A 14927-nucleotide genomic window follows, 5' to 3' on the forward strand; every position below is an offset into this window, starting at 1 on the left:
CAGTATGATGTTGACTGCAGGTTTGTTATATATGTGTTTTATTATTTTGAGGTATGTTTCTTCAATACCTAGTTTATTGAGAGATTTTAACATGAATGCATGTTGAATTTTGTTGAAAGTCTTTTCTGCATGTATGTGGGCATGTATTATGGAGAGAGGTACTTTTGACTCTTTCCTGTTTCCACTATTCTTGAATTTGGTTTGGAGCCCAGGCCCTGCTTCTGGAGTCAAGTCCTGCCTCCTATTTACGTTGTAGGCACTTTAATATAGGAAATAGCATTTTTTTTTTCTCCCCGCAAATTGAGTAATTTCCATTCAGATTTAAGAGGGAAGTACATTATTGTGGAAGTTTTATTGTATCAAATAACCTTTATTGTATCAAATGAAGGTTATCTTCTAAGGGTGTTTCTCCCAATATTTATGCTATCTAAGAAGTAGCTGTAGTTGAAAAAGTTCTGAATACTATGTGTAATTGTTGAGCTATATATAAACATTTGATTGCAACAAGTAAGTGTTTTGTAAGGCTGTAAAGCATTTACATCACTGGAGACAGTTTTATTCAAAGTTTCTACTGTTTTACGTAGTCTACTTATAGAGATATTTGTTTTTGGAGTAGAATAAGGGATAAGCAGAGGAAGCTATATTCAATGTGGATAATGGGGTACATATATTTAAAATGAAAGCTGTATGGTATAAACATTCAAAGAATTTGTATTTTTCAGAAAGTCTAGGCCAGTGTTTTGCTTACATGCTACACACTGTAATCACCTGGAGAACTTAGCAAGGGGAAGTTTAAAAGACCAGTGCCAGAGTCTCACTCTCAGGGTCTGATTTCATTGGTTTGGGGTCAGGCCCATACATGGACAATTTTACAGAGTTCCTTCAGATGATTCTACTATGCAGCCAGGTTAAAAACCAATGAAGTAAAGCAAATGATTTATTTAAAGCAGACATAATGAGGTGGGTGACTAATATAATCTTGTCCATTTTGTAGCTTTCTAGAGGCAGGTGTCCCTGCTACACATTTTCTGTGCCCACAACTACTACTCTTCTTTCATCTGGAACATTTCCATGTGCCCTCTCTTGATTGCTGGGCATGTTAGGGAAAATGTCACAATGAAGAAACATTCCCTCTGTGTTACTTCTCATAAAATTTGAGTGAGACGAGGAGGTGGAAAAGTGAGAATTGAACTGCAGACTGAAATAAAAATTTGCATCAATTTTAAGATTTCATTGCAGAATAAAATACTACATTCTTTTATTAGTCTAGCTCCTTAATGTTTTGCTGTATAAATGAATTATGATTACCATTTATGAATGTAAGCACAGTAAAAGTATTTTAACACTGAAACATCCATAAAGGAATTTGTGAAATAGTGTTTGCTGATAAAGTTTTCTACCACAGAACTTTTGGTTTATTAACAGCTTAATTATTTCTTTTAATTTATTTATGTACCTTTTGTAAATGTGTGCTTTTAACAGCAGAAACCTCAAACACAGATTTTGACAACATTGTGGATCCTGATGTGTATTCTCCTGACATTGAAAAAATTGAGGAAAGCACCTTCTTCAAAAGAAGTTTAAAAGAGAAAAGTATAGGTTTAGAAAGTAATCAAAAGTCTGATGAATCCTGCATGTCACATGAGAGCAAAGATACTTTGCCAAGTATAGGTTTAGAAAAACTTCCCATTGAGGAGAAATTATCTCAAGACACCAAAGAATCCTTGGAATTCAGCAATCTGCATAAGAGGCCAAGCTTTGAAGATTCTAAAACTGCAAAGTCATCACTGGTAAATCTATTATGTTTATTATATTAAAATGTTATAAGAAACCTCATAAAATGTCTTAGTGACACAATACATTCTCAAGTTACTTCCTATTAAAGTTAAAATGTGCTACTTTATATTATTATGAGGTAGTTGAAGAGTGACTCATATGGGAGAGAACATTAATGATTTCTAGGACTAATTCTAATATGAGAAATGCCATTTTAATAAATGGCTTTCTGTGATAAATAATACTTTAAGGCCCACCTTATGCACCATAGTAAGAGCACTGTAACTTTTCCAAATGAAATTCATTATGAATAATACTGTGTAATAAATCCTTTCTAGCTTTTGATGATAGTATAGTCAGTGGTCAAAATGAAATAAATGCAAATATCTAGACAGAACCAGTTACTATTGTTTAATATAAGTATAAGATGAAGAAAGTAATTCTTTCAGGATGATGGCTAATAAAGTAATAGAGGTGTAGTTTTTGTCTCTTCTCATAGGAAAGGTTAAGTAGCTCATCATTGCATTGGTACCAAATTTTAAAACTATATTTGAAATCCATTCTATATACTAGAAATCTTATTAATTATAATTATTAATAATCCATTCTTTGAAAATTAAGTGAGGCAAACATTTTTAACAACCCTCGAAAGTCATTTAAAATGAATTCCCATGGCTCCTGAACTGAAGAGGGAAGCAAAAAAGCAAAAGGATGAATACTTGAGCTGCTAATACTTCTGCTGGGAGGATTGGCTTTTTGTGCCTACTTATGACAGATGTTGTGCCTTTGTGAGATAAGAAATGGAAACTGATGCCTCTGCAAAAACTTAGACCTTTAAATATCTGATCAGTCACTTAAGGAATGCACTAGGAAAATACCCATGGGTGCTAAAAACAAGAAAGGAAACTGATCTCTGCAAGTGATCTGGGCTAGGCCAATAAAACATCTCACCTGAAAAAGAGGTATCTTGGGCTTTCATTTAGCGTAGAGTTGGATATACGTACCCAAATATCTATTTGCATATATACTTCTTGCTCGGAAACTTCAAGCCAAGACAGTATCTTTATTGTTAATCCATGCCTATTAATACCCTGATGTAGCTGACAGAAGTGAATCCTAATACTTTATAAAAGGACATCCTTACCACTTATCCCTCAAGAGATTCCACAAAATACAGCTCTACTTCAGATGGGCTTATCTTCTTATTCCCCCAGTGAAGAAAACAATTGATCATAGCATGAATTTCAGCAGAGAAAACAAGAACTTCAATTTCCAGATTTCCACAGGGCAGCATGAAGAGTCCTAGGTGACATCTATATATGCAGTGAGCTGTGTAATAAGTGAGGAATCCTGATCTTAAGAAACTTGATGTTTTACACTGGGCGGTAAGCCTGCCAGACTTCTGTCCTAGAGGAAGACTATCTTTATTACACTGGACAGTAAACAAACTTGCTCTTTGCTCTACAGAGATACTCAATCTCTATCCTGTGAGATTATATTTAAAATGTTTAAAAATAGAAAGGAAGAAATAATAAGAACTTAATAAGATAGTAGGAACTGCTCCATTTATGAAGACCAATAAAAAGTTCTAACATTCAAAATATATGTATTGAAATTATAATGAAATGGATACTAAATAGAATGTTAAATACAAATAAGGAGAGATTTATTACCCTAGATTAAAAGTTTTTAAAATTGCTTGTCTTGCAGCAAAGATATATGAAGAGTTGGTAATATGCCAGATTGTGAAGTAACAAAGCACAATTTCTGAGCAATATAAATAAAAAGAAATCCACACTATGGCTTATTATTTAGATGATCTTAAAATGTTATAATCTTAAAAGAAATGAAAGACAATAGAAAATTATCTCCAAAGAACAGTTACTAGATTGACAGTAAAATTCTCATGAACAGCAACAGCTAGCCTCAACAGTGGAACACAGTGGAACATTAGCTTTAAAGTTCTAATAGAACTGACTAAGTCTAGAGTTCTAAGGCTTGCAAAACTGTCATTCAAGACCAAGAATAAAATACTGTCAAGTTTAGACAAAAGTTCAGGTAATTTACTTATTTCCTCTCTTGAAAGAACATCTGAATGATATACTTTGAAAAGAAAGAAATCAAACCCAGAAGAAGTAGGATGCAAAAAAACAATGGTGTGAGGGAAAAATGACAAATATATTAGATGTATTACAGAATGATTATTATAATGCCAAATCTGAGAGTTATAAAAGAAGGAATTTCAATGGGAATCACATGTACCATAACTTGTAAGACTGTTAGGTAGGATGATTAGAGTTAAAAGTACTAAGATTCTGTATTGTAAAGAAAGGTAGTTATCATTGTAGGGATAATTGACTAAGTCTAGTGTTTTAGTCAATTATAGATGTTAAATACTTAGAGTAACAGTTAAAATATTGCAGATATAATGTATATAATCCAAAATACGAAAGGAAAAGGGGAGTATGGAAAACCCAATTAACTAAAATGGTCAGAAAATAAATGCATCGCAGGAAAATTGTGTGGTTGGTGTTGGGTGTGCAATACCTCTAATACCTCTTGGGTCTCTCACATTTTCTTGCACATCTTTTGAGCAAAAGCACTGACTGTATTTGTTCCAAAGTATATTTCAAGGGTTCTTGTATAGAAAACAGCTTTGAAAGACAGAGATTGTGAATATCTTCATAGCAAAGAGTAGGTTTGTTTACTGTCTGGTGTAATAAAAATACACAAAGACTCAAAACAAAGGGGTAGAGAAAGATTTACCAACGAAATGGAGAGCAAAAATAAATAAATTAATAAATAAAAAGCAGGAGTTGTAATTCTCGTATCGGATAAAATAGATTTTAAAGCAACAAAGATATAGTGGTAAAAGGATCAATGTAACAACAAGAGCTAACAATCCTAACACCCAGATACATAGAGACTTAGATTCAATGAGACAGAAAATTAATAAGGATATCAAGGACTCAAAGTCAGATCCGGAACAAGTAAACTTAATAAATATTTATAGAGCTCTCCACCTCAAATACACAAAATATACATTCTTGTCAATACCACATCATACCTACTCATAGGTTTAAATGAAACATTGATTGGCCATTATTAATACCAATTTTTTTTCAGAATAAAGCAATATTTCCGTTCTTCATTCTTCCTCTTTCTCCCTCTCCTTTACTCATTTTTTAGTTTCCTTCTCTCAAAAAAAATAAAAAATAAAAATAAAAAAGAAATCAACTTGTAAACCTCTAGATCCAGGTCGACAATGTCTCTCTCATTGCTTGATTTCCTTCCTTCCCTTCCCTCCCTCCCTCCTTCCCTCCCCCCTTCCTCCCATCCTTCCTTCCTTCATCTCTTCCTTCCTCCCTCCCTTCCTCCTTCCCTCCCTTCCTGCCTTCCTCCCTTCCTCCCAAAAAAAAAAAAAATGTTTTCCTCTATGGCAAAGGTCAGGCAGGCTTACTGCCCAGTGTTAAAGCACTGGATTTCCTAAGGTCAGGATTTCTCTCCTGTAACACAGCTCAGTGTATGTGCAGATGTTATATGGCTTTCTTCATGATGTCCTGTGAAAATTGGGTTCTGGGAATTGGTACAAATGATGATACTCTCTGGCAACTGCTATTGTTGAGAGTGATAAAGTCCTTTGACTATGACCAAGGAGTCTTGTGTCTTCTTCCAGCATACATGAAACTATAACAGGCTTGAAAGTAGGGTAAAATCTCAGATGCTTCACAGTTCTTGTCAGCAGGCAGAAAGAGTAAAGCTGACAGGAGTAAATCCAATCATATAAGTAATTAGAATAAATGTGGACTCTGTGTGTGTGTGTGGTTATTTTACTAGAAACCTACTTAAAACATAGGGTAGGGGGAAGCATTTCAGCATAAAGCAAGCACTAATTTAAAAAGATAAAACTTTAAGGTAATAAACCATCTTCAGGACAAAGGGTGCCATTATATAGTCAGTAAAATCAATTATTTAATAGGAAGATTAAAACCAAATCTGAATTTGTATGTACCTACCAATATAGCCTCAGATATACTGTAGCAAAAATGGACAAACCTACATGGTATTATTGACAGATCCATCAACCCAATAAGATTTTCTATTAATAAAGGTAGAGAAGATTTGATCAATACAAATAAGCTTAAAGAACATATTTTTGAATCACATAGTCAATAATTAAAGAATGTGTGTTTTTTACAAGAACCCATGGAACTTTTACAAAATACATATTACAGTGCATTACAAAAATAAGTCCACAAAGGAGTTTTCAAAAAGTGGTAAAGAAATCATATTATATACTGTTTTCCAACCATAATATAATAAATTTAAAATTGATAGCAAAATGCTAACAAAATTAAATACAATTCAAATATGTCTAGGTTAAAGAAAAACTCAGAATAGAAGGTAGAAATATTTAGAATTGAATGTAAGCAAAACCATCACAGATAAATAATGTATAGGATAAAATTCAAATACTACTTACTGGGAAATGTATAATCCCAAATGCAAGAAAAAAGTAAAAATTAATGAACTATGAATCTGACCCAAAAATAATACAGCAATAATAAACTCAAAGGAATTCACTGGGAAAACTTTTTCCTGCCATTCTCTTCAATTGAGTAGGAGAGGATAAGGTAACATATATTACCCTCAGGCCTTGCCTGAAGATTTATCCAATGGATTCATCCAATCCATTTTCTCAGGGAACTTTTCGTTTAGGTAGATAGTCTGATGATTTGTACCCCATCCGACTTCCTGGTCTACTATGAACTGATAAGAGTTTATCAAGATAGCTGTGACTTAAATAGCACCAATAATTTATAGCAGGGTTTCTTCTTTTATGTGGTAATACATACTATCCTATTCAATTAATATAACAAGGGTCACTAAATTTAGATTTTTATTAAAAGGAAGGTTTGTGACATAGAGAGGGGAACAGCATACTCTGGAGCTCATCAGAAGGTGGTGAGTGGGAAGAGAGAGAGGATTAGAAAAAATAAATAGTGGGTACTAGGCTTAATACCTGGGTGATGAAATAATCTGTACAAGAAATCTCCATGACACAAATTTACCTATGTAACAGACTTGTACATGTAGCTCTGAACTTAAAAAAAAAGGAATGTGTATGTGGCTGGGATACATTCTTGTTTATTCAATTTAAGACTATCAATTTGCTTAGTATAAAATATAGCTCAGTATAAAATATGTCCCGATAGAGCTTGTTCAGGAAACAATCTGAATGAGTATTTAAGTGCATAAGATTCATAAAGTTCTCAGCAGCTCCAACCTGCTGACATAAACTAAGGCCAGTGACTGTTGTCACTGGCTTACATGGTTATTATTTTTTTCAATTAGGTGAGATTAAGTGTAGTCCTGGACAGTAATAAAAAAGTGGTATGTAAGCCTGCTGTTTCCTCATAGGGGATACTGGATTGAGAGATTTGAAGTTTTTTCAGGAAGAGTGTCACAGGATTTTAAAAGAAACTAATGGGTTTCTAACTCAAGGATTGCCCCTTTTATACATGAAGAATATTTTAATCCATTCCTAGGTTATTATATCTGAGGAATAAAAAAGCGTAAATAGTTGAACAGAAACTGTCCACACTGGCAAGATAGGACTTAAGCTGAGTGTCAAAGATTCTCCCCCAGCGTCTTATTACAGAAGATGGCTAATCTCTGTAAAGAATTTAGTTCTGGGTAGCAAGAGTATTTGAAGAGTTGCAAAACAAAAGGTGAAAGCAGGTGGAGGGGAGCTATAAAATAGAACTTTGTAAAGTGGCCATCGGAATTGGTAGTTCACAGGTTGCAGACTCAGTTCCTGCTTTTGAATACAATGGTTGAATCTACTTTCTTTTCATTCCTAAGAACTATACCTGAACCTACTTTTACTCTTTTTCTGTCCTAGCAAAAGCCATTATATCAGAAGAAACTACTTAGAAATCTATTGTGCTCCATCCAAATAGAATATAAAATTGTTCATTTTGTACTGTAGTTTTCAGAAATTGATTTCTGTATAAGGTGGAACTTCCTATGGAATTTAGTGCTAATGTGTAGGGCAGTAGTTAGGAAAACAAGGGACCAATCGGGGGTCCTTTGTTCTGGCTCTAAAACTGTCAATAGTTAACTTTGTAAATTTGTGCGAAAAGTAGACAAAACAAAACTATTTTAGGATTTTTATCTATAAACCAAGACATTCAAAAACTCTTCCAAATTTGCAATTGCATAATTCAAGTATAAGCTTCACTAGAGTGGAAATACTCTGTTATTGTTTATCAGTGTCTGGGAGGGAATATGTGCTGGAAATTTTGGACATATATTTGTCTTTGAATGACATGCTTTATTGGTCACTAGCTTTGTTCTTTAATACGCTCTCATTTATATGCTTTATAAGTTTATATATAATTAAAGCAATTTGCTTTACATTGATTTCTTGGAACAGACCAGATCTGGACATTAATTACATTCATTAGGGAATTGTTAAAAACTGATAGCTGCTCTGATTATACTATAACCTCATCTAGAGCTCTTACTTATGAATTCCTAATCTGTTTCTACTGGATTCACATTTTTAAAAATCCCAGTTGTAGTCAATCCTAGAATAAGAACATGTACAATGAATTAATAGAATTAATAAAGTGGCAGGATAAGTCTAGGTTTCAAATCAGGCAGACCTATATTCAAAGCCTAGGTCTGCTAGTTTCTAGCTATATAAACTTTATAAATTAGTTATCTTCCTCTCACCTCAGTTTCCTGCTTGTATATTTGCCTCATGATGAATATTTTGTTAACTAAGATATTTTTCTATGACCATTGTCAGGTCAGATATTTCCCATTGGTATTTTACTTTCAACTTTGAAATTATTTTATATACAGACAAAGACACTAAAAGTCACAGCACGTGAAAGTAGGTCTATATTCGAGTATAATTTATGTGCAACAGGATTGAGGAATGAAACTACAGGAAGAAAAAGAAGAAAAATTATTTCATGAACTTCTGTCCTCCTCGGATTAATATCAACTTTCAGAGAATTACTATAATTGTAGTTAGAACTTACTATATATAAATGTTATATTATTATTTGTCTCCACTGTTAGAAACTAAAATTGATAAAGGAAGAATTTGTGCCAAGTATATAGTAGGTATCTGATAAATGAATATGCTTTTTTGTATTAATGAGGTAGAAAATAAACAATACTGTTGAATATTTTTTTCTTAGTTGTTACAAGAAATAGCCTGTAAAAGTAAGCCTATAACAACGCATTATCAAGGACTTGAGAGATTCTTTATTTTTGATACAAATGAACGACTCAACTTACTTCCTTCTCAACGTTTAGAATGCGACTATTCCAGTACTAGGATTCCACTTGCAGGTAAATTGCTAACTCATTTTTCTAAAACAGTCTGTCCTGATCTTAGGAAACACTGGGCAATTCTGTTCAATGGATAAAATAATTTTCTTCTTGCCATTCAAAAATTATTAACCTTGTATGAGTTGCCATATATTTACATTTAAGATTGCTGTCAGAATGTGAGAAAATATGACTTATAATGAAACTAGGAAAGATTATTTTTAGAATTTAGCAGTGTGGTTGTTTTAGACCTTTTAGTGTTGCTGTAAAGGAATAACCAAGGATAGATAATTTATAAATAAAAGAGGTTTATTTGACTCAGAGTTCTGCATATAACAAGTATGGTGCCAGCATCTACTTGGCGCTTTGCATTACTGTCAATAGGGCACAAAAGTTCCGATTATTACACATTCTTGACAATACTTGTTTTTTTCTTTTTTTAAAGGGAAGGACAATAGTTATCCTCATGGTTCTGAGGTGGTATATTATTGTAGCTTATATTTTCATAATTATTAATAATGTTGAGCATTTTTATGTGCTTATGTCACTTGTATATACTCTTCGGAGAAATGTCTATTCAATTCCTTAGCTCATATTTTAATTGGTTTATTTGTTTTTTTTTGTCATTGAGTTGTAGAAGTTCCTTATTATATTCTGGATACTACTTCTTCATAAGATATATTATTTGCAATTATTTACTCCCATTCTGTGGACTGCCTTTTTACTCTGTTGCTGATCCAATTTTTTCAAGTTTTATGAAGTCCAATTTGTCTATTTTTGTGGTTACTGTTTCCTGTGCCTTCAGTGTCATTTTTAGAATTCATTTCCAAAGCCAAAGTCATGGCCGTGTACTTTCTTCTAAGGTATTTGTAGTTTTAGGTTTTACATTTAGGTCTTTGATCACTTTTGAGTTTATTTTTGTACATGGTATTAAAAGTCCAGATTCATTATTTTGCATATGGATATCAAGTTTTCCAGCATCATTTGTTGAAAAGACCATTCTTTTACCCATTGAATGGTCTAGGTAGCGTTGTCAAAAATTATTTGGCCAAGAGAGGAGATTTTAAGTGTTCTCACCACACAAACACAAACACACACACACACGCACACACACACATAAATGATTGGTGAGATAAGACATATGTTAATTAACTTGATTTAGCCATTCTACAATATATGCATATTTCAAATTATGTTTTATACCATAAGTATATAGACTTTTTCTCAAATCATTATAATTTGACCATATATATGAGTATTTATTTCTGGGTTGTTTATCCCATTTCATTGGTCTGTATGTTTGTCTTTGTACCAATATCACACTGTTTTAATTACAGTATCTTTGTTATAAGTTTTGAAATCAGAAAATATGAGTCTTCCTGCTTTGCTCTTGCTTTCAATATTGTTTTGGCTATTCAGGGTCCCTTGTGATTGCATGCAAATTTTAGAACGTTTTTTTAAAAATTTCTACCAAAAATGTAATTGAGCTTTTAATAGAGATTATATTGAACCTGTAGATCACTTTGGGTAACATTGGCATCTTAGCACTATTGACTCTTCCAGTTCATGAATATGAGATATATTTCTGTTTATATATGTCTTCATTAGTTTCTTTCAGCAATGTTTTATAGTTTTCATTGCACGAGTCTTTCACCTCCTTGGTTATGTTGATTTCTAAGTATTTGTTTCTTTTTGATGCTATTGTAAATGGAATTGTTTCCTTTTTCAGACTGTTCGTTATTAGTATATAGAAATACAATTGGTATTTGCCTATCGAATTTGTATCCTGCTACTTCACTAATGCCATTTATTCTAACAGATTTTTTGTGTGGAATCCTTAGTGTTTTCTACATATAAGATTGTATCATCTGTGAACAAAGATAATTTTACTTCTTCTTTTGTAATTCAAATGTATTTTGTTTCTTTTTCTTGTCTCTTCTGGCTGCTTATATAGAATAGAAATAGCAAAAACGGACATCTTGCCTTGCTCTAGATTTTAGATATTGTTCTGTTTTTTACCATTGAGCTTGATGTTTGCTGTGGTTTATTAATATACTTTTATTATGTAGAGGCATTTTCCTTTTATTCGTAGTTTGTTGGGAGTTCTTATCATAATAGTGTGTTGGATTTTGTCAAAAGATTTTTCTGTGTAAATTGAGATGATCATGTTTTTTATTTTCTTTCATTCTGTAAATGTGGTTTATTACACTGAGGAATTTTCATATGCTGAACCATCCTTACGTTTCAGAAATAAATTTTATTTGATTATGACATATAATTCTTTTTAATATGCTGGAGAATGTGGTTTGCTAGTACTTTGAAGTTTTTACATCACTGATTATAGATGATATTGTTCTGTTGTTTTCTTTAATTGTAGTGTCTTTATTTGGCTTTAGTATCAGTGTAGGTCTAGATTCACAGATTGAGTTGATGTACCTCCTCTTTAACTTTTTGGAAAAGTTTGAGGACTGGTGTTATTTCTTCAAATGTGTGATAGAACTCACCAGTGATGCAATTAGGCCCAGGACTTCTTATTACTGGGAAATTTTTGATTACAGATTTAGTCTCCTTACTTTATATGTATATTCCAATTTTTTTCTTTCTTCCTGATTTTCTGGTTTCCATTTTGAAAGCTAGATCTTGGTGTCATCTATATTCTTAGTCATCCTATGTATTCAAATGTGTTTATTCACGTAGAAACAATTATACTTTATGTTGTATGGTTATATACTTTAAAAAATTTTTAAATTAAAATAATTTATAGATTTTTATTTTGTAATAAGATTTTGTATTTCCTAATATATATCATTGTTATAAATATTCTTTATTCTGTTAAATATTATCTATTAAGACATAAATATAAAACTAATAAAATTAATTTTTTTCTTTTTAAACTTCATATTATATTATAATTTTTCAATTTCAGAAGACAGAGAATGGATTCCAGACCATAGTTTAAGTGAACATGCTGATAATTCAGTTGTCTTCGGTGTTCTGCAGGGTGCTCGGAATCCATCATCAAGTAGAAAACAGCCAAAGATGGGTAACAGTGACTCAAAGGCAGCAGTGCCATGTTGGCAGCTTACTACCTTTAGCAGTTTGCTTTTTTAGCAGTTTAGTAGACACCTGAAATTTAGTTTTTGAAGTTCTATAATTTAAATTCATTCATTTTAACTAAATGACCTTGACTTTTCTTCTAAAACCCGAGCACAAAAACAAATGTGCTCATTTTTACGAAGTCATGGATTATAGTCTTATATTTTCCATAACAATGTATTCAAGAATAATATTTGCAACATGTAGTTAAGGATATGGCATATTTTAAACAATCCTTATAAAATACATACTCAGTTTTATTACTCACTCGGGAAGCAGTATGTTTATGCCAGATTTTGCATACTCTTTCACTTGGTGTATATTATGATCAGACAGAGCCATATGTGAAATGTCCTTGAGAAAGTGGACTATTTGCCATCGTTTAAAGGCTATCTTCAGGGCAGAAATTTAATTGCATATGTTTTGTCTCTATATTTAAGACACAAGTCTCTCTTGCCCTAAAATCTATGATTAAAACTCTCTGGCTAGATCCTTTTCATATGCATTTATGTTGAGAATCTGTCAGATATAAAAATTTTTTTAATTTTAATTTTTATTCTCTATTGCTCAAGAGCTTAGAGTCCAGTGTAAAGTTTCTTAAAAGTCAGTGTTGGCATGATCACCAGGGAAATTTCTTGGAATGCAGATTTCTGGATCTAACTTTTAGGGATTCTGATTAATTAAGGCTGAGGTAATGCCTAGGAAATTGCATTTATCTTTTCAACAACAACTTCCTGTTATGCTAATATAGATAGTCCAAATACCATATTTTAAGAAAAGTGCTATAAATTTATATATATATATACTATATATATATATATAGTATATATATATATAGTATATGTGAATATGTAAATTATGCCACATAAAAGTTTTATGAAAAAGCCTATGAGTAATTTTGGACATCAATAGGTAATTAATGGTAATATGTAGTATTAACTATAATAGTTAGATATATAAGCAGAGTTTTTAAGAAATAGGGATGAGAAAATAATGACTTTGCTATTGAAAAGTGTAGATTGGCAAGATATTAGAAACGAGGTAACATTCAGTTGAGTCTTTAAACAGTTACAATGTTTACCAGCCACAGAAGTTAGGAAATGGCTTTATGAACAGAGATAGTGGCCTAAAATAAACTAAAAATATTCTGGCTCTGTCACAAGTTATAGAAATCTTGTGTTCTGCACTGATGCCAATATATAAAGGAATTTCCGTTTCCATAAAATTTTAAAAGTCGTGAATGTAAAAACATGGTAGCTATATGTGTTTAGCAGCAAGTTCATTCATTCTTTCCATCCCTGCCATAATTTAGTCCTCCCCACACCATCTTCATCTTTCTGTATATGGCAACTCTATCCAAACATTGATTAAGTCTGAAATTTGGGAGTCATCTTGCCTCTCACTCAGTGCATCCTAATTATCTTTAGATTCTGCTGATTTCAGCTCTAAAACAGAGCTCAACTCTAACCACTTTCACTTTCACTCTTCAAGATTAGCCCAAGCCATTTGTCTGTCATCTCTCATTTGTCTCCAGTTTTCACTTTACCTATCCCCAAACCATGTTGCTATAATTAATTTCCATTATATTCTACTATTTATAAGTGAGTGAATTGTTTATACTCCTAACAGTATTGACATTTATAGTTTCTAGGGAGTGAATCATACTTTCCATAAATGTAAACCGTATGTTATATCATGCCATTCTATTGCCTAAAGCATTCCATAGATTCCTGTAGAAAATAGAAAAAGGTATGCCTTACCATGTATCTCACAGCAACACCTCGGTTGGCTACCCATCTCTCCTAACTGCATCTTCTCCTACACTTTAGCCACCGTTGCTTTCTTTCTGTTCTCAGGCCACTCTGTTACTCCAAAAGTAACTTATGTTTTTAATCTACAAACTTGGATTTTTTTAAAATTGTAGAATGATCCCCTCAATTGCAGCATTTTTAATTAGGGCCAGTCTTAATGTTGTATTATATCTTAAACTGAATAGCAACATTAAACATTAGAAAGAATGATATATTGACTTAAAAGAACAATAAACAAAATCAAGAACCAAATTGGGGCCTGTTCTATTTCTGTGTTTTGGTTACTTTAAATTACACTTTGAGCAAGAAAGATGGTCTGTTTCTTTGCTGTGTGTTGAGCATAAGACCGACCTGTCCTTTGTGTACTTTTTCTCAATTGGGATCAATTACCTTTAAATACTGTGGCAATCAAATGTTCTTATAGGTGTTTGTACTATTCCAGATTTTCTGAAGGGCATCTACATTATATTATTATTTTTTCTTTATTTCTGTGAATTGGCAGAAGTCCAGTTCTTACTCATAGCATTTTCCTTTGGTTTGTTTCTGAAAGTAAGAGTTCTAAATTTCTTTAAATTTTACCTTGACCGAGATATACCATAATACAGATACTAAAGTGTGGTTTACCACATAGAGTAGAACTTTTGGTTTATATTGTGAATTATTGTTACAGTCAATGACTTATATAGCTACTGTTACTACCCCTACTCTTGCTTCCTTATGTAGACATGGCAAGTGTGGTTCTTGATTGCTATAAATATGATTATTTACATATTATAGGTAAAAGAGGATATCATGTCACTTTTAGTCATCAAAATAATTCTCAGGGATATGTATATATTCTTAATACATAGGAATATTTTAACCTGTTATTTTTCTCTGAGCACAAATAGACAC

The 14927-nt window shown here is 32.3% G+C and overlaps 1 protein-coding gene across 27 annotated transcripts in view; it reads left to right on the forward strand.

The window, feature by feature from the left end:
- The window catches only part of ZBBX (zinc finger B-box domain containing), a 114207-nt gene that overhangs the window by 81121 nt on the left and 18159 nt on the right, over positions 1-14927 (forward strand). For 16 of the 27 annotated variants that reach the window (XM_078353890.1, XM_078353893.1, XM_035277737.3 and 13 more), the window contains 3 exons: positions 1483-1790; positions 8994-9147; positions 12053-12169. In XM_078353890.1, coding sequence (XP_078210016.1) covers positions 1483-1790; positions 8994-9147; positions 12053-12169 — 579 coding nt within the window. The remainder of the gene's footprint in view (positions 1-1482; positions 1791-8993; positions 9148-12052; positions 12170-14927) is intronic. The other 11 variants (XM_002759418.6, XM_078353894.1, XM_008983531.5 and 8 more) reach the window with 3 other exon arrangements.

The sequence above is a fragment of the Callithrix jacchus genome, chromosome 17, assembly GCF_049354715.1.
Source record: "Callithrix jacchus isolate 240 chromosome 17, calJac240_pri, whole genome shotgun sequence".
Lineage (NCBI taxonomy): Eukaryota > Metazoa > Chordata > Mammalia > Primates > Cebidae > Callithrix > Callithrix jacchus.